At 43.0% G+C, this 19,915-nt stretch overlaps 1 protein-coding gene across 3 annotated transcripts in view; it reads right to left on the bottom strand.

Moving 5' to 3' along the window:
- Positions 1-19,107: 19,107 nt before the first annotated feature.
- The window catches only part of syk (spleen associated tyrosine kinase), a 125,240-nt gene continuing 124,432 nt past the window's right edge, over positions 19,108-19,915 (bottom strand). For all 3 annotated transcript variants that reach the window (XM_033017744.1, XM_033017746.1, XM_033017745.1), the window contains one exon: positions 19,108-19,646. In XM_033017744.1, coding sequence (XP_032873635.1) covers positions 19,571-19,646 — 76 coding nt within the window. In that variant the 3' untranslated portion in view covers positions 19,108-19,570. The remainder of the gene's footprint in view (positions 19,647-19,915) is intronic.

Raw genomic sequence — 19,915 nt, 5'->3', positions numbered from 1 at the left:
TTCCACTCTTTCTCCTACTCTCTCTACCTCTCTCTCTTTCTCTCTCCTTACTTACAAAGTTTGCCATGAATTAGTAAAATAATAATAATTGAATTAAGCCTTCTGTTCAATCAAGTCAAAAACAGTCCTCAAACCATGAGCTACACCACCGAAAAGGATTAGTTAGTTAGTTACTTAGTTTAGTTTATTGTCACATGTGACCAGCTTTTGACTGGTTAGCATGCAACAAAAGCTTTTCACTATACCTCGGTACACGTGACAATGAACTAAACTAACTAACTAACTAATCTTTTTAGATGGTGGTGCTCATGGTTTGGGAACTGTTGTTGACTTGATTGAATGGAGGGCTTAATTCAATTATTTATTTTTTACCGATTCGTGGCAAATTTTGTAAGTAAAGAAAATGAGAGAGAATAAAGGAATAAGCAAAACATCACTGTTACTACATGACTCCCTTAGTGTCCAGTTATACGTAGCACTTAAAACAATATTTAAATTCAAAGCCACCAAAAGTAATCACCCTAAATGGTGAAGAAGAGGTCAGAGGCTCTCTTATGGGAACAGAGAGAGATCAAAATATTCAAAAGCCTTTCAGTTCTATAGATGAATACATTTCTGGGAATTGCCTTCATATTGCAACATTCCAGTGTTGATTTATCGTTCCTCACTCAAAGTTACACAAGGGTGATGAAATTTAAATAATATACATTGAGCCATAAAGTAAATATGGACCCGCCTTTGATAATGTCGTGACACAATGTTTAAATTAGGAAAGTGAATGGACTTACAACATTCAAGAATCCATTGCTTTGTCAAAGAAAGGCCCGTTTGAAGAGATGGCTCAATATGTATTTCAAAATGTTCCCTTTCAAGATTTGAGATAGTTCCCAAGCCTGTGATCTCCAGCACTAGGAAGGACAAGGAAAGCACACACATATACTGTAGGAACACCACTATCTGCATGTTCCTTTCACACACCATACCGACTTAGTTCTTCAAAGCCATTGGGGCTAAATCTTGGAATTCACTCCCCGCAAACATTATGAGAGTAATTTCACCAGCGGGACTGCAGAGGTTCATGAAGATGGCGGACCACTAGCTTTTTAAGCACAATTAGAGATGTGTTATAAAAGCTGGCCTTGCCCGTAATTCGATAAACAAAAACATTTAGGCATGAGGATGGCTTTACAATGTCAGCTGTGTGACTTTGCACGGCTTGGATTCAGTGGCCATGTTGTTACCAGGTGGCTGATCCAGTATTATCTTTAGCGTAGGAAGGAACTGCAATGGCTGGTTTAAACTGAAGATAGTCACACAATGCTGGAGTAACGCAGTGGGACAGGCATCATCTCTGGAGAGAAGGAATGGGTGACATTTTGGGTCGGGACCCTTCTTCAGGGGAAAGGGAAACAAGAGATATGAACAGTGATGTAGAGAAATAGAGAACAAATGAATGAAAGATTGGAGGAACAGCAACTCGTTTTTCGCTTAGGCAGCTTACAACCCTGTGGTATGAGTATTGATTTCTCTAACTTCAAGTAACTCCGGCATTCCCTCTCTCTCCATCTTTCCCGAAGCCAAGTCACACCAGGTTCACAGCTAACAATGCCCTGTTTCCTTTATCATCGTCACTTTATTCATTTGTTCTATATCTCTCTATATCGCTGTCCAGATCCATTGTCCATTGTTTCCCTTTCTTCTGACTAGTCTGAAGAAGGGTCTCGACCCGAAACATCACCCATTTCTTCTCTCCAGAGATGTTGCCTGTCCTTCTGAGTCACTCCAGCATTTTATGACTATCTTCAGTTTAAACCAGCATCTGCAGTTCCTTCTTACACTAAAGATAATACTGGATCAGCCACCTAGTAGCAACATGGCCATTGTATCCAAGCCTTGCAAAGTCACCCAGCTGAACATGTAAAGCTGTCCTCGTGCCTAAATGGTTTTGTTTATTGAATTATGGGATGAGAGCATAGCTGGCAAGGTCTTATTTTACCACACATCTCTAATGATGTCTAACGCTGGTGGTCAACCGTCTTCATGAAGCTCTGCAGTCCATCTGGTAAAGGTACTCTCATAACGTTTGCAGGGAGGGAATTCCAAGATTTAACCCCAATGGCTTTGAAGAACTAAGTCGGGATGGTGTCTGACTTGGAAAGGAATATGCAGGTAGTGGCGTCCATATATGTGTGCTTTCATTGTCCATCCTGGTGCTGGAGGTTACAGGCTTGGGAGATGCTATCTTCTCAAATCTTGAACAGTAAGATTTTATCTTCTCTGGTATTATCTTTATTCTCTTTTATTTAGCAGTTTTGATACAACAGAATGCCCTGCAAATTCAAAATTATTGGAGGACATCAGCAGGCCAAGCAGTATCTGTAAAGGGAATGGATAGATGACATTTTAGGTCAGGACCCTTCCTCAGACTGCATATGCAGTTCCTTTTTTCTACCAAAGGCTTGCTAGTCTATTTCTGCTACAGTCCAGTGTCAGTAACATTTCTATGGTTCTTACGTTAAATGTATGTTACAATGGGTAAAGACAGTAGAGTTTTGTCCAGAAGAACTATATTGAGGCTGTTTTTTAAAGAAAAAATAATTCCAGATTATTTGATAAAATGAATTTAAATTTCACAGCTACAGTGATGGGATTTGCTCTGGTGTCTGGATTCTCAGGATTATTCCCGATTGATAAGAATCTATTGCTATTGTACATGTAGTGAGATTTTATTGCAGAAAGGCATTCAGAGCTGAGACAAAAATGGTGAGGGTACAAGCTGCAGCTCATGGTCTTCAGGGAAACATAGGTTGATAGGTTAAATAAATGGCCAAAATAGTGGAAGGAGGAGAATAATGAAGAAAAATGTAGAGTGCTATTAAATGGTGCTGGATTGCTTCCCTTTGGTGTCAAGAGAGATCTGAAGACTTTGCAAAAGAAACATAACTTTGACATGCAGGTCAACTGAACTTGGTGGGATGGAAAACAAAGAGTGAAGATGTATTTCTACATCTCTTTTAGCCTTTGATGGGACCACATTTAAACTGTGGCGCACAATTCTTTCTCTTTTCATAAATGGAAGCAGATACTTATCCTAGAACTGCTCCAGAGGTGGTTTATGAGACAGATTCTTCAGATGACATTTATTATTCAATGAGGAAATGTTGAGCACAATGAGTTATACTCTCAGGAGTTTGGAATAATACGGAGACACGTTATTGAATCAGGAGTGATTCAGATGCAGCGAGAAAGGTGGGGACGCTGTGACAATGTTTCCCCTGGTGAAGTCTGGAGCTGAGGGACATCGTCTCGCGATGAGGGATTGACCTTTGAAGATTGAGGAGGAACGCAGCATTTCTTCTTTTCCTTTGGTTTTGTTTTCAATTGGAACTTCATTCATAATATTACATAGAACATTATAGTGCAGGCTCAGGTCCTTTAGCTCGCAATGTTTGTGCCGAACACGATAAACCAATCGCATCTCCCTGCACTTGATCCATATTTCTCCATTCCCTGCATATCCATGTGCCTATCTAAAAGCCTCTTAAATGCCATTATCGTATCCAACCTTTTGGAAAGCAGAAGGCTCACTGTTTCTTGAATCTGTAGACTGATAAAAATCTGAACAAAATTAAATAAATACAGCAATGCACTGCCATCTAGTGGAAACACAAGAGACTGTAGGTAGATGTTCAAATATGGAGCAACAAACCATCTACCGAAGAATGCAGCAGGTCGAGCAGATTCAAAACATTGACCATTTCTTTCTAACCACTGTCAACGCATGACTTTTTTCTCGTTGCAATCTTACTAAACAGCGAATAAATTCGAATAGATACCAAAACAGGCCATATTTCATGGTGAATGCTTCCCAGTCAACAGGCCAGTTACTTCCTTCCATTCAGCCAATCATCAAGGTGTGTTGCATCAGAAACACTGGAAGTATTGTCAAAGATGCCTGAATTCCAGGCCATTCCCTTTCTCTCTTCTAACCTCTGGAAGAACATGCAGCAGCTTGAAAGCTCGGATGCCCAGACTTAAGAACAGTTTCTTCCCCACTGCTATTCAACAGTGGCGCAGCGGTAGAGTTGCTGCCTGACAGCGACAGAGACCTCGGGTGCTCTCTATGTGAATATTGTACGTTCTCCCTGTGATCACATGGGTTTCCTCTGGGTGGTCCGACTTCCTCCCACATTCCAAAGACGTGCAGGTTTTTAATTGGCTTCTGTAAATTGCCCCAGTGTGTAGGACAGAACTACTGTAGGGGTGATCTACATACTGTAGGGGTGATCATTTCTCAGCCTGTTTCCACAATGTAACAAAACTAAAACACTAAAACTTCCTGAACCAATCACTTGTTTCATACTCCTTCCTGGTGTTGCTGCCACATAATCTTACTCTTAGTTCTACCTCATTCAATAATTACATTATTGCACTTTAATATTCTTTTGCATGACATTGACCTTGAACAACAATCTTGCACCCTTCTGTTATTTAGTCCTAGTTGTTACAGTATATTCATCGCTGTGTTTATCATTACTGTATTTATTCTGTTTACTCTGTGAGCTTCATGTGAACTAAGAATTTCATTGTAACCAGGAGTATATGAAAATACACTGATGTAATCTAGTCTACCGGCCAGTCGCATTCACACCAGTGGTGATGAAGTGTTTTGAAAAACTGGTCCGGGGTCATATCACATCACTCCTGCCCCGAAGCTTTGACCCCCACCAGTTTGCGTACAGAGCGAATAGATCTACAGAGGACGCTGTAGCCACAGCTCTCCATGCTGCACTGTCCCACCTGGAGCAGCGGGGGAGCTACGTGCGGATGCTCTTTGTGGACTACAGCTCTGCCTTTAATACCATCCTTCCCCACAAACTGGTGGACAAACTGGGGGACTTGGGGCTTCCACACTCCACCTGCATGTGGATAAATAGCTTCCTGTCGGGTCGCAGCCAGAGAGTCAGAGTGGGCCATCACACATCCACGGCCCTCAGCCTCAGTACCGGCTCTCCACAGGGCTGCGTACTGAGCCCCCTGCTCTACACCATCTACACACATGACTGCACCCCCGCCCACCACAGCAACACCATTGTCAAATTTGCGGATGACACTACGGTGGTGGGACTCATCTCCGGGGGGGACGAGTATGCCTACCGGGATGAGGCGGAGCAGCTGACAGTGTGGTGTGGAGAAAATAACCTGCTCCTCAACACCTTAAAGACAAAGGAAATAATAATAGACTTCAGGAAGAATAAAACGGACATGGTACCATTAATTATCAGAGGGGACTGTGTGGAGAGGGTGGCGGATTTCCGCTTCCTGGGAATCCATATTGAGGAGGACCTGACGTGGACCGTGAACACCTCTGCGCTGCTGAAAAAGGTCCAGCAGAGACTGCACTTCCTGAGGGTGCTCAGGAAGAATAACATCAATCAGAGACTGTTGCTGTCCTTTTATCGGTGCTCCATTGAGAGCATCCTAACATACTGTGTATGCGTATGGTACACCAGCTGCACAGCGGCTCAGAGGAAAGCGCTCCAGAGGGCCATTGACAACGCCCAGAGGATTGTCGGCTGCCCTCTCCTTACCTTGAAGGACTTACACAGTTCCCGCTGCATCAAAAAATCCCAGAGTATTATAAAGGACATTTCCCACCCCGGACACTCCCTGTTTGAACTGTTGCCGTCAGGCAGACGGTACAGATCTACAAGGACAAGGACAAACAGACTTAAAAACAGTTTTTACCCCACTGCTATAGAGGCACTAAATGTAGCCGCCAAGGAACGCAGGGGCGATACATACTAAGGGACTGTAGTACACTGTGAAATCGACAGAAGGATGAAGGGTTGGGTGTTTATGGGTGCTATTTTCATGATATTTATTTTAGTTGTTTATCGTTTTAATATTTTACCTTGTATGTGTCGTTAGCTTTTAGAAATGTTTGAATGGTGCACTGACTGGCTGACATTTTTAAATTTCGTTGTACATGGTTCATGTTACAATGACAATAAAGAAACTATTCTATTCTAGTCTTGTGTAGGAAGGAACTGCAGATGCTGGTTTAAACCGAAGATAGACACAAAAAGCTGGAATAACTCAGCGGGTCAGACAGCATCTCTGGAGAAAAGGTGACGTTTAGGATCGAGACTGAAGAAGGGTTTAATGCAGTCAATTCACTGTATTGAATTGAATTGAATCCTTTATTTGTCATTCAGACCTTTCGGTCTGAACGAAATGCTGTTGCCTGCAGCCATACATGTAATAATAACAAAACACAATAAACACAAATTAACATCCACCACAGTGAGTTCACCAAACACCTCCTCACTGTGATGGAGGCAAAAGTCTTAGAGTTACTGTCTCTTCCCTCCTCTTCTCCCTCTGCGCCGAGGCGATACCCCACCGGGCGATGGTAAGTCAGTCCCGCGGTTCAAGCTCCGCGGCCCGGGGGTGGTCGAAGCTGCCCGCAGCTGTTGCAACGGGTGCTCCGGAAAACAGGCACCAGCCTGTGACCTGCGAGCTCCCGACATTGTCCTCCACTGGCCCGCGGCCGAGCCCCGGATCCAGGTCGCCGCCGCCAGAACGCCGCCTCAGCCGCCGTAGCACCGTCTCCGCCCCGCACCGGGCCGCCCACAAGGCAGCGTCTCAGCCCCGCACCGGGCTGCCCCCACGGGAGCACCTTCCAGCCGGGAGCCGGTCCGCCCCCACGGCAGCGTCTCAGCCCCGCACCGGGCTGCTCACACGGGAGCACCTTCCAGCCGGTAGCCGGGCCGCTCACACAGAGGTGTCTCAGCTCCGCGCCATCTGCCCTCACCGGAGCGCCGAGTCGTGCCGCTACCCGGACGTCGCCACAGCTCGAAGACGGCCAGCCTCGCGTTGGTGAGTCCTGGCTGGCTCTACCTCCGGACCCTCGAGGTCGGTCGCAGGTTGGAGGCCGCCAGCTCGTAGGCTCATTAGGCCTCAGCGCAGACGGGGGAAGAGAAGGGGGATACGACAAAAAGTCGCATTCCCCCGAAGGGAGAGACAGAAAGCTCTGTTTCACCCTCCCCCCACACACATAACACCACCTAATAACCAAAAAAATTACTAAACTAGACAAAAAAAACAACACAAAAAGTAAAAACAGACAGACTGCAGGCGAGCCGCAGCTGTATCACAGGGCCGCCACTTCCGGAATTACCTGGGTACATGTGATAATAAATTGCCATCGAGCCATTGAGGTTCAAATCATATCAATCCAGTATCAGAATTTGTGGTAGTTACAAGTTCAGAGCCATTAATCAGAGGTCAGGAGAAATAATTAGAGCCAACTTGCTTACTGTGAAAAATCTGTCGTAACATTTCAACATGGGTGCATTTTTGAATTTTGTGCTGCATGAAAAGTTTGTGTGTGAATGCAGGGGTGAGCAAATCCAGTCCTGATTACTCAGCACCCAAGTCTTAATATTCTAATGAGGTTGCATGGTCTATGGAAATGACCTCAAAGATTGCAAAATAATTTTTGCTGCTACAGCGCATGAATGTAAACATAGTATTCAGACCAAAGCCAGGAGCAACATAGGGTCTAGGTCCAGGAATGCAGTGATGATGTCTACTGCCAGTAAGACACTGCTCAGGTTATCAAGTCACCCTCTTAACAGAGGAGTAAATGACAAGCAACTGCCCTCAATTTACATCCATATGCTGAGCAAAATTCTTCACTAAACTGATCTGACCCACCCTTCTGCCCAGCCGAATGATTTAATGAAAGGCACAAGGTGTTGCTACCCAATGCAGTAAAATCATGCTTTAAAGCATTTCAAGTAACAATGGAAAAACTGTTGTAAGGTATTGTGCTTTATGCCCCTGTCCCACTTAGGAAACCTGAACGGAAACCTCTGGAGACTTTGCGCCCCACCCAAGGTTTCCATGCGGTTCCCGGAGGTTGCAGATGGTTACCGGAGGTTGCAGGTAGTGGAAGCAGGTAGGGAGACTGACAGAAACCTCAGGGAACCGCATGGAAACCTTGGGTGGGGCGCAAAGCCTCCAGAGGTTTCCGTTCAGATTTCCTAAGTGGGTCAGGGGCATTATTTGTGCATTCAGGATGACATTCTAATTGCAATTGTCACAGAAAGCAAAACCACCAGGTAGTTTAGGATGACTTTAGAAGACTGCGTCAACATAATGTAAACCTGAAACCTGGAGAAAATGTATGTGGTCACAGGGAGAACATACAAACTCCGTACAGACAACACCAGTAGTCAGGATTAAACCCGGGTCTCTGGTGCTGTAAGGCAGCAACTCTACCATTGTACCGCTCAAAGTTTTTAAGTAAATTATTTTAAGTAAATGAAAATATGCTGACTTGCTAAAGTCAAGATGGGGTCAGAGTTAGGAAACTAGAAAATGAGAAGTTAGGAAGATGGAACCAGAGGCGAAGGCAAGAGCAATTCAGAGAAACCCATCCTTGAAGATTTACAGTGAAGTTGGTGGGGAGTGGAAGCTCAGTGGTGCAGGAAATCTGATGCAAATATTTAATCTTTCCACAATTAGAATATTAAGGATTCTAATATGACCTAAAAATCGAGATGCTGAGAGGATAAAATAATGCCCATGCCATTCACATATTTAGCTTGTCGTGCAAATGCAAACCTAGTGTAGAATTCTATTAAGCTATAAATTAGATTAGAAATACTTTTTTTCTTCGTTTGAGGAGCGAATATGTGAAGCACATCACTAGATTAACAGTTGTAAATATCTAATTTAATACTGCTGAAAAGAGCTGGACAAAACCTGGTCAGAAACTGATTTATGAGTTAATACAAATAAAACGACTTGCTGTTTGGGACGTGGTGGCCTCTAGAAAATATTCTTTTGCCTATTATTGGAAGAATGGTAAGCAAGTTTTACAGAAGCATGAACATAAGGCACCTTGTTGATGAGACTGCACCAACTGATGTCTAATGCACCATGTTTTCTCTCTTTTTTATAGATGCTGTGGTTGCTACAAAGTCTGATCAAAATCTGCTGCAGTGTTGGATCCTTGTTAATAATGTACACTCAGGAACACTTTCACGTTTCTTGGCTATGACCTCAACTTTGTCTTTAACGAGCCAGAACGTTAATTATTCAAGGATAAAATGTGTGATAAAGGCTAATGGCAGTTTCAGATTTAAAATAGAAGCATACTTGTCTGGCTAAAGTTAGAACATTCAATGTATTTTTAGGCACCACATGATGGAAAATGCATTACAATCATGAACTGCATTTATAAATTAATTTCATATTCTCAGGATCCCTAGAAGAACTTGGCTGCTGGTGCTCTATTTTTGAAACCTAATCCATTAGACAGCTAATTTACGCATAGCTAATAGAAATGGAATAATTAATGGGACAATCTGTTATAAACTTTAACCAAGAAATTGGAAGAATTTCCTTTCTCTTTGATGATACTGTGTGGCCTTCCAGATTCAGCCGAGACGGGCCTTGCTTATGGCCTGAATTAGTCGGCTAAAGTCTACAAGTCTGAAGAAGGGTCTCGACCCGAAACATCACCTATCCATGTTCTCCATTGATGCTGCCTGACCTGCTGAGTTACTCCAGCACTTTGTGTCCTTTTGCATACTACAGGTTTTGTGCATTTGATGTACTTGGTGATTGTTCGTACCATGTGCCCAGCAACAGAGACCCACCCCATTGATCTACAGCAGAATCTAGATCTACAGCGTGGACTTGTATCTCCAGATTAATACATCAATCTGGATCTCTGACGGCATCCACAGAAACTTCAATTATTGCATCGTGTGGAAGAAAATGAAGATTATTTCATTCTCCATATGTATTTCAAATTTTTAATGTATTTTTTAATCATGCTCAGATGCTCACATAGGAGATGTTTAGAGGAATATGGGTGAAATGTGGGCAAATGGAACTAGAAGGGTTTCTTGGTTGACATGGATAAATTGGCTGAAGAGTCATACAGCATGGAAACAGACTTTATGACAAAGTGATTCCAAATAACTCCAGAAAAAAATGTTCTTTATTTTGTTTCCTTCATCAGCTCAAGTTAAAAAAAATGGTTTTAAACAGTGCCTCTCCAGTATGTTGCCTAAGGCCTTGCCACCCTTCAAGCCTGCCTGTTGGAGTTAGCAAGATAGACCAGGTACATTGAATGAATGGCCATGTGTGGTGTTTGCAGGCAGTGCCTCTATGCCTGGAGTCCCATCCAATAGGAGTACCTCTGAAGGCAGCAGTCCATCAGTACTCCACTGTCAAGCTAGAATATATGCTCACATTTCATGTAGGTCTTAACACCACAACCTGGATAAGATGCTGCTTGGATTACAGGCTATTAGTTATACTTTCAAACTTGGATTGTTTTCTCTGGAGCTGAGGGGAGATCTGATAGAAGTATATAGTACTATACATAGACAGGGTTGATAGTCAGAACCTTTTTCCCAGGCTGGAAATGTTAAAGACTTGAGGGCATAGGTTTAACGTCAGAGAAGCAAAGTTTAAAGGAGATGTGTGGGTGTTGGATGCCTTTGAATGGGCTGCTAGGGGTGGTGGTGGAGGCAGATAGGCTTTGGGATAGGCACATGGATATGCAGCAAATGGAGGGATATGGATCATGTCGAGGCAGAGGAGTTTAGTTTAACTTGGCATCATGTTTAGCGTGGGTATTATGGGGCAAAGGACCTGGTGCTATGTTGTACTGTTCTATGTTCTATGTAACCTACTGAGAAACTCACTAAGATCCAACTAAATGAAGCTCCGCCAGGGAGAAAGTACCTGGTGCTTAGGCCCGATACCATCTGAACTGGAACAGCGGCATGGTAAGAAAGCAGGTTTCAAAAGAGCTTAGCAGTGAGATTTACAGGGATGCATCTCCAACCAGAGACATAGAAACATAGAACATAGAAAAATAGATGCAGGAGTAGGACATTCGGCCCTTCGAACCAGCACCGCCATTTAATTTGATCATGGCTGATCATCTAAAATCAGTACCCCGTTCCTGCTTTTCCCCCATATCCCTTGATTCCTTTTGCCCTAAGAGCTAAATTTAACTCTCTTGAAAACATTCAGTGAATTGGCCTCCACTGCCTTCTGTGGCAGAAAATTCCACAGATTCACAACTCTCTGGATGCACTCTGACATCAACCTTGGCTTATTCTCTCTGCATGATATCCATGTCCTCCAGAAATGGTGCCTGAATAGGGTTGCCAACTTTCTCACTCCCAAATAAGGGACAAAAGGTCAAAATAAGGGACAAATTCCAAACGGCAATTTGTTGCCGACTCGGCCGTGGCTGAGTGAATGATGTAGGTATGTTACAATACCTACCTTCAGCGGCGCTGCAGTTCTGCCACTGGCCGTGTGCACGACTTTGGCGCCTTTGGGGGGGGGGGGGGTGGGATTAAAATGCAGTTTTCTCCTGCGTGTCCGAGATATATTTTCTCGGGCTGCCAGCTGATGCTGAAAAATCGTTCCGACTTGCGTTCTCGGAGGTTTAAAAAAAAAATCGCGGGACAATTTAATCGCTGGAGTAAAATAAAAAAGCGACTTCTAACGCCGTCAACGCCGACAACGGGACGGATCTCACGTAGGGGATAAAACATAAGGTAACTTGTTTATTTTACATATAAACTTGCTTCTTAGGATGACTTTAATCAACATTTCCTTGGCGAAAATGTGATTATGGCCCCATACGAACCAGCAATGTTTTTTCTGCCGATATGGGGTTCAAATTCACTGCAACTGCAACGTTCCAATCGATCGCGTTCCACAAAAACCCACTCGCAAGATGATTTAAATGGCCATTAATTTACGGGAATTAAACATTAAATTCCTTCCATTTGGCCTATAAATTCATGACAATGAGATTTAAAAATCATGTTATACTGTGAATTCTTGTGTGTGTTATTTGGACACTTAGGCTATTTAAAAATGGTAATCCTTTCTTAAGAAATGGATAGATGTTTAGATCTAGTAATTGCATTTTGTAATTAGCTACAATTAGGTAACTAACTAATTATATGCTTTAATTTCAGGTCATTCAAGTACGATTGTTTCATATTTGTTTCAGAATGCTTCAATCTATAATAACTGAAAATTTCTTTCAGTTCTCTTAATTTTTAAGTAAGTTATGGGTTTTTGACTGTCCTCGATCACAGCTGTTGTGTTAAGTCAATGGAAAAGCAATAGGGAACAAGATGCTAATTTCCGAGTATGAAAATGGCCATAATCTTTTTAATACTGAAGATATGAAAGTGAATTAGGTGTCAAATTAAACTTCTTTTTATGCTTTATCTGATGGAATAAATTGCAGACTTGATTTTTAAAATCTCAAAATTTTGTAACATTGCTAAATGATGAGTTGGCCCGGGTGCTGGACTGCACGCAAGCCTGCGGGCCAGCTAAGGAGTTTTGGCACGGGCCCTGTGACGTTGTGCGCAAAGTCCAGCACCCCATCCAACTCATGAACCACTGATCAGCCATGAGAAGGAGGGGTGGTGGTGTCGGTGGTAAGTGAAGGTCCGAAGGTCGGACAGCTGGCCGGGCTGCCGACCGATGGGGCCACGGGCGAGGCGCTGCTGCTGCACTCCATGGGCTGCATTACTTCGGAACAGGGGTGACAGTCCCCTTGACCGATTAGTAGCAGTCAAATATGGGACAATGGCCGTCCCGTATGGGACAAACCAATTTAGCCCAATATACGCGATGTCCTGGCTAATACGGGACTGCTGACAACCCTATGCCTGACTCACTGAGCTACTCCAGCACTTTTGTGCTCTATGCAAGATTGAGCTTCCTGGTGACTCCATCTTAATTCCAGAGAAAGTTCTACCCACTGTGTATGATTTGATAGTTCCTTGAGTTGTGATGTCTGGAAAGTAACGTGTGTGTAATAAGTAATTGGTGCTCTCAGTTTTCATTGCAAATCTGATTATGAAGGAATATGATTCACATAAACGAAAGCTTTCTCGAAATACCCAGATACTTACTGAGTAACAAAACATTTGTTCTTGCACTGAACTGCTTGCATAAGATAATGCAGATACTAAAAATGGTTCTGTAAAATTTGTGCAGTAAGATCAAACCTATATTCCTCTAAACATCTAAATCCAATTAGCTTTCTAAATATCTTTTAAATGTCGATTTAGTTCCTGCCTCAACCATTCCTTTAGGAAGCTCATTACATCTATGTGGCACATTCAGTGAGAAAAAAATTCAGTTGAGTTTAGTTTAGAGATAGAGTGTGGAAACAGGCCCTTCGGCGCACCGAGTCTGCGCTGCCCAGTGATCACCCATACATTACTTCTATCCCAGACACAAGGGGCAATTTACAGAAGCCAATTAACCTACTAACCTGTTATGTGGGAGGAAACCGAGCATTTGTAGAAAACCCATGTAGTCACAGGGAGAACGTACAAACTCCGAACAGACAGCATCCGTAGTCAGATTCAAACCCTGGTCTCTGACATTGTGAGGCAGCAACTCAACCATTATGCCACTGTGCTATCCCTATTATTTAAAAAAAAAACTAATAATGGTTCCTATTAAAATCCATTTGCTATTCCTTAGACCATTTAACCTGTTGAACAAGATCCCACTGTGATTTTTGATAACATTTTTGATTTTCATAGCGAGAGGATTTGTATATAAGCAAGGAGGTCCTACTGCAGTTGGACAGGGGTCTGGTGAGACCACATCTGGATTATTAAGTGCAGTTTTGGTATCCTAATTGGAGGAAGGACATTCAGGGAGTGCAGCGTAGGTTCACCAGGTTAATTCCTGGGATGGAGGGACTGACATGTGATGAAAGAGTGGGTCGACTGGGCTTATAGTCACTGGAATTTAAAAGATGAGAGGGGAACTTATAGAAACATAAAATTCTTAAGGGATTGGACAGGCTAGTTGGAGGAAAAATCTTCCCGATGTTGGGGGAGTCAAAACCAGGGGTCACAGTGTAAGAATAAGGGGTATGGCCATTTAGGACTGAGATGAGGAAAAACTTTTTCACCCAGAGCTGTGAATCTGAGGAATTCTCTACCACAGAAGGCAGTGGAGACCAATTCACTGAATGTTTTCAAGAGAGAGTTAGATAGAGCTCTTAGGGCTAAAGGAATCAAGCGATATGGGGGAAAAGGAGGAATGGGGTATTGATTTTGGATGATGAGCCATGATCATATTGAATGGCGGTGCTGGCTCGAAGGACTGAATGGCCTACTCCTGCACTTATTTTCCATGTTTCTATGTTTCTATTCCTCACTAAAATACCACACATTTTAGAGTCATCTGCAAACATACTTAGCATGCCTACATGAATACATCCTCATCTAAGTTATTGATATAGGCGACAAACAATGAGCCCTGCACCGACCCTAGAGGCATACTGCTCATCACAAGCCACCAGTCTGAAAAAAGCAATCCACCATCACCCTCCGCTTTCCACCAGTAAACCAATTATTTATCCAGTTAACTAACTCTCTGTGGATCCCATTTGAACAAACCTTGTAGAGCAACTTTCAATACATATCCCTATCAAAGCTTCGCTGAAATTCATAAAGAAAATGCAATTAACCTTCTTGGTTACTTCAAAAAACTAAATCAAATTCATGAGACACAATCTCCCAGACACAAAGCCTCCTGACTCCTAATCAACTCCTGTGTTACCAAATGCATGGATATCTTATTTCTCAGATTCCTCTCTAGTATCTTAACTACCACAAATATTAAGTCCACTGTTCCATAGTTCCCAAGCGTTTCTTTTCTGCCCTTCTTAAATAAATGCACAGCATTAGCCACCTTTCAGTCTTATTAACAATGATTCATTTTTCTCAGTCAGGGCTCCTGCAATCTCTCTCTAGCTTCCCGCATGTTCTTGGATATACATAATCTGGCTTTAGAGACTTATCTATCTTCAGACATTTAACCTTCTTGATAAAAATATAATTTATCACTAATTCAAACAAGAAAATCTAAAACCTGTGAGACTGAAAATCTGTTATTTGCTGATAGAAACATAGAAACATAGAAAATAGGTGCAGGAGGAGGCCATTCAGCCCTTTGAGCCAGCACCGCCATTCATCGTGATCATGGCTGATCGTCCCCTATCAATAACCCGTGCCTGCCTTCTTCCCATATCCCTTGACTCCACTAGCCCCTAGAGCTCTATCTAACTCTATCTTAAATCCATCCAGTGATTTGGCCTCCACTGCCCTCTGTTGCAGGGAATTCCACAAATTCACAACTCCCTGGGTGAAAAAGTTTTTTCTCACCTCAGTCTTAAATGTCCTCCCCTTTATTCTAAGACTGTGGCCCCTGGTTCTGGACTCGCCCAACATTAGGAACATTTTTTCTGTATCTAGCTTGTCCTGTCCTTTTATAATTTTATATGTTTCTATAAGATACCCCCTCATCCTTCTAAACTCTAGTGAATACATGCCTAGTCTTTTCAATCTTTCCTCATATGACAGTCCAGACATCCCAGGGATCAATCTCGTGAACCTACGCTGCACTGCCTCAATCACAAGGATGTCCTTCCTCAAATTAGGAGACCAAAACTGTACACAATACTCCAGATGTGGTCATATCAGAGCCCTGTACAACTGCAGAAATCCTTATGAAGGCCAACATTCCATTAGCTTTCTTCACTGCCTGCTGTACCTGCACACCAACTTTCGGTGACTGGTGTACAAGGACACCCAGGTCTCGCTGCACCTCTCCCTTACCTAACCTAACCCCATTGAGATAATAATCTACCCCCTTGTTTTTGCCGCCATAGTGGATAACCTCACATTTATCTATACTGCATCTGCCACGCATCTGCCAACTCACTCAACCTGTCCAGGTCACCCTGCAACCTCCTAACATTCTCTTCACAGTTCACACTGCCATCTAGCTTTGTGTCATCCGCAAACTTGCTAGTGTTGCTCCTAATTCCCTCTTCCAAATCATTAATATATATGGTAAACAGTTGTGGCCACAACACCGAGCCTTGCGGCACTCCACTCGCCACTGCCTGCCATTCTGTAAAGGACCCCTTCACTCCTACTCTTTGCTTCCTGTCTACCAACCAATTTTCTATCCATGCCAACACCCTACCCCTTATACCATGTGCTCTAATTTTAGTCACCAGTCTCCCGTGCGGGACCTTATCAAAGGCTTTCTGAAAGTCTAGATACACTACATCCACTGGCTCCCCTTCATCCATTTTACTTGTCACATCCTCAAAAAATTCCAGAAGATTAGTCAAGCATGATTTCCCTCTCATAAATCCATGTTGACTTGGACTAATCCTTTTACTGCTATCCAAATGCCCCATTATTACCTTAATAATTGACTCCAGCATCTTTCCCACCACCGAAGTCAGGCTAACTGGTCTGTAATTTCCCATTTTCTTTCTTGCTCCTTTCTTGTAAAGTGGGATAACATTAGCTATCCTCCAATCCACAGGAACTGATCCTGAATCTATTGAACATTGGAAAATGATCACCAATGCGTCCACTATTTCTAGAGCCACCTCCCTGAGGACTCTGGGATGCAGACCATCAGGTCCAAGGGATTTATCATCCTTCAGTCCCATTAGCCTACCCAATACTATTTCTCGCCCAATGAAAATTTATTTCAGTTCTTCTACCCCCTTAGATCCTCTGTCCTCCAGTACATCTGGGAGATTGTTTGTGTCTTCGTTAGTGAAGTGGCATGACTTCTGATTCATTGACATCCAAACAAAGTTTTGATGTAATGGTTTTGCATCTTGATTAGCCTTCACAGTTGCTGGCAAATAAACACATTAATCTGTCTTCCTGATCGACATTGAAAGATAAACCTTTCAGCATTGTGTGAGGGTCAAAACAGTGGTGGTCAGTTAGTTCAATTTCAGCAAATCTGTCACTGGAATTGAATTCTGAAGTAAGTAAATGAGGAACTAATGAGACAGTTCAGGTTAGTTAATTCAGACAATAATTTTATTTAATTAAATGAGATTTACAAATTGTATCCACACATTTTTCTTCATTTTTCCTGGCAAAGAATTTTGTATAAATACAGCAATGGCCATCAAAAATTATTATAGTGGGGACTATTTAATCCCCATTCCCCTATCCTAGCTAAAATTATCTGAATCCTATAGAGAAAACAAGTTTGTACCTTGATGTAGATACACCACGAGAAGGTGATGGTCCTTCATTTACAAAATGCATTCCGTTTTGATGACATCCATTTTGCTAGTTTGAATTTAACAAGCAGAGAGGGCAACTCTATAAAATTGCATGCTTAGTGCAGACCTTCATTTGCAATGAAGTGTGGATCAGGAATCTGAAGATCTGATTTTCAGTAATTCTGTCTTGGTTCTTTTGCAGACAAGCTACAATGTCAAACGTAAAATTTAATAATATGTTCCCCTAAAACATGTCCAGGTTTGAAATTAATGACTGATTTTATGAATTAATTTATCTTCATGTCAGGCTCTCTTCCAGTTTTTAAACGTGTTAAAAGTTAGCAATTGATGATGGAGATCAGAAAAGGGTATACCAGTTTCCACCATGTAAACAGTGGAAACTGCAATTTGAATTTTCTTACTGATAGTAGCCAATGTAGAAGAGATAATTTTTCTTTATTTGTTCCTACATTTTGCCTTTATTTTCTAGATGGTTCGGTCTGCATCTTTTATTACACACATGGTTTGAAATGAATAAAAATACGTGGAGATTGCATAACTGTCAACATGCTTTGATCTATGTCAATGGTTTACGGTGTAGTATCTTTAATTTTTTGCGATTTTCTTTTACCCATTTCGATGGATTTGTAAATCTTCACAGTACAGCTCTGCAACTTATGACCTGTGTACAGGAGGTCATTTCAATTAATGCAAGAAACAGGGTGTGGAAGCCCCAGATTTACATAACCATTACATTTGTAACTTTGACCATTTTACTGGACCTGATCTTAAAATGAACTTTGGTCAGTCTAGCAGATACGGCAGTCTTAACTCCAGCTTTAAAAGGCACAACTTTAATGAAAAAACGAATGGGCCTGAACCACTTACACGACTTTTTCGGCTACTGCCGGCACCCGTCATAGGTCATTGCAGGTCGCCGAACATGTTGAAAATCCAACGGCGACCAGAAAGACGCTACGACTCTTTGGGCGACTGAGGAGACTACTCACGACCATACAGGCGACACCCTGATGACATGTCGCGGGGTGAAGCCTGTATGGTCGTGAGTAGTCGCCCAAAGAGTCGTACCTTGTTCTGGTCGCTGCTGGATTTTCGACATGTTGAAAATTTTCGGCGACCTGCAACAACCTATGACGGGTGCCGGCAGTCGCCGAAAAAGTCGGCAAAAAAGTTGCGTAAGTGGGACAGGCCCAATAGGGTTTGATTTTGCTTAAGGGCACACATCACAATGGCATAAACTGTCGAAGGTGTTTACAGTGACATTTTTCATTGGCATTTCTTGATTGGGACAAAAATCGTAAAGAAGGGAATTAACTTAATCGTTAACATATGATCGTGTGACCATCTGGATCATGTGGCTTAGTGCACATTTTTCTTTGATAACACAAAGCCACTGGTGTCGATGGACACGGGGCCACGTGGGCGGTTACCAAACCCCAATTGGCAGCTGGCCGCAGAACCCGCCTGGAGTGGGTCCATGGCTCATTTAGTTTTGTTTAGAGATACAGCGCGGAAATAGGCCCTTCGGCCCAATGGGTCCGCGCCGACCAGCAATCCCCGCATATTAACACTATTGTACACACTAGGGACAATTTTTATATTTACCAAGTCAATTTAACTATATACCTGTACATCTTTGGAGTGTGGGAGGAAACCGGAGATCTCAGAGAAAACCCATGAAGGTCACAGAAGGTCACAGGTAGAACGTACAAACTCCATACAGACAGCACCCGTAGTCGGGATCAAACCCATGCCCCCGGCGCTGCAATGCTGTAAGGCAGCAACTCTACCGCTGCACCACCATGTCGCCCCCGCTCGCCTCCCGCTCACCCCCGAAGACCGGGAACCAGAAGGACGCTGGCGGACGCTGGACAGAGGGCCGGTAGAAAGAGATCCGGGGGGGCCTAACCTCCCACGCCGTCAATGATGGCCGCGGGAGGCGCACCCCAGCCAGGGCACGTAGGCTAAAGGTCCAGAGAGGAGAAGAGCGGGACGGCTCACAGGTGAACTGTATGAGGGGGCGAGGTGGTCGGGCCGAGGAGAGGCCACGGAGAGCCAGCTGGTCCGCTGAGAACAAAGATGGACCTAGCGGGGCATTCAGGGTGGGGCTATGTAGGGTCAATACCTTCAATAACATGGATGCAAGATAAACTGCTGACATTTAAAGGTTAAATAGGTGGAATCCCAGAGTACACAGTTTTGCACCTCAAGGTCCTGGTCTACCATGTGGAAATAACGTTTCCTATTCTTTATATGTCAAAGAAAATTTGCAATATTTATTTTCTTTAAAATGCTTTGAGGCAGTTTCATTTTTATCAATGAATAGCATGAACAGCATGGCAAGTACAAATCTTTTCAAATTCTGTCTAACTTATCAGTCAAATACTGTACTTCTTAAGCGTTCTATTCCTTGGAAATGTCATAGTAATATTCACGCAGCTTGTGCTCCACCGTGGCAAATCCTGGACGTTCGTTTGCTCTGGAAAGACAAAATAGAAAATGCAGATTAACTATACTTTGTAGTAGGTTAAATGTGCACCACGATACTCACTTCCTTTGTACTGCCTTCCCAGTCACAGATAATATTACTTGCACTATGAGACATAAACTATGCCTATTGACAGACTGAAGACACATCTCCAAAATGAAATACTCTGCCAATTTCAACATCTCGTCTGCAATAACCAATGGGAAAATCACAACAATGCAGAACTTAGTTGAGTAACTCACGGATGTTCCTGATTTCAC

The sequence above is a fragment of the Amblyraja radiata genome, chromosome 3 (genome assembly GCF_010909765.2).
Source record: "Amblyraja radiata isolate CabotCenter1 chromosome 3, sAmbRad1.1.pri, whole genome shotgun sequence".
Lineage (NCBI taxonomy): Eukaryota > Metazoa > Chordata > Chondrichthyes > Rajiformes > Rajidae > Amblyraja > Amblyraja radiata.
This window is presented reverse-complemented; position numbering and strand designations above follow the sequence as displayed.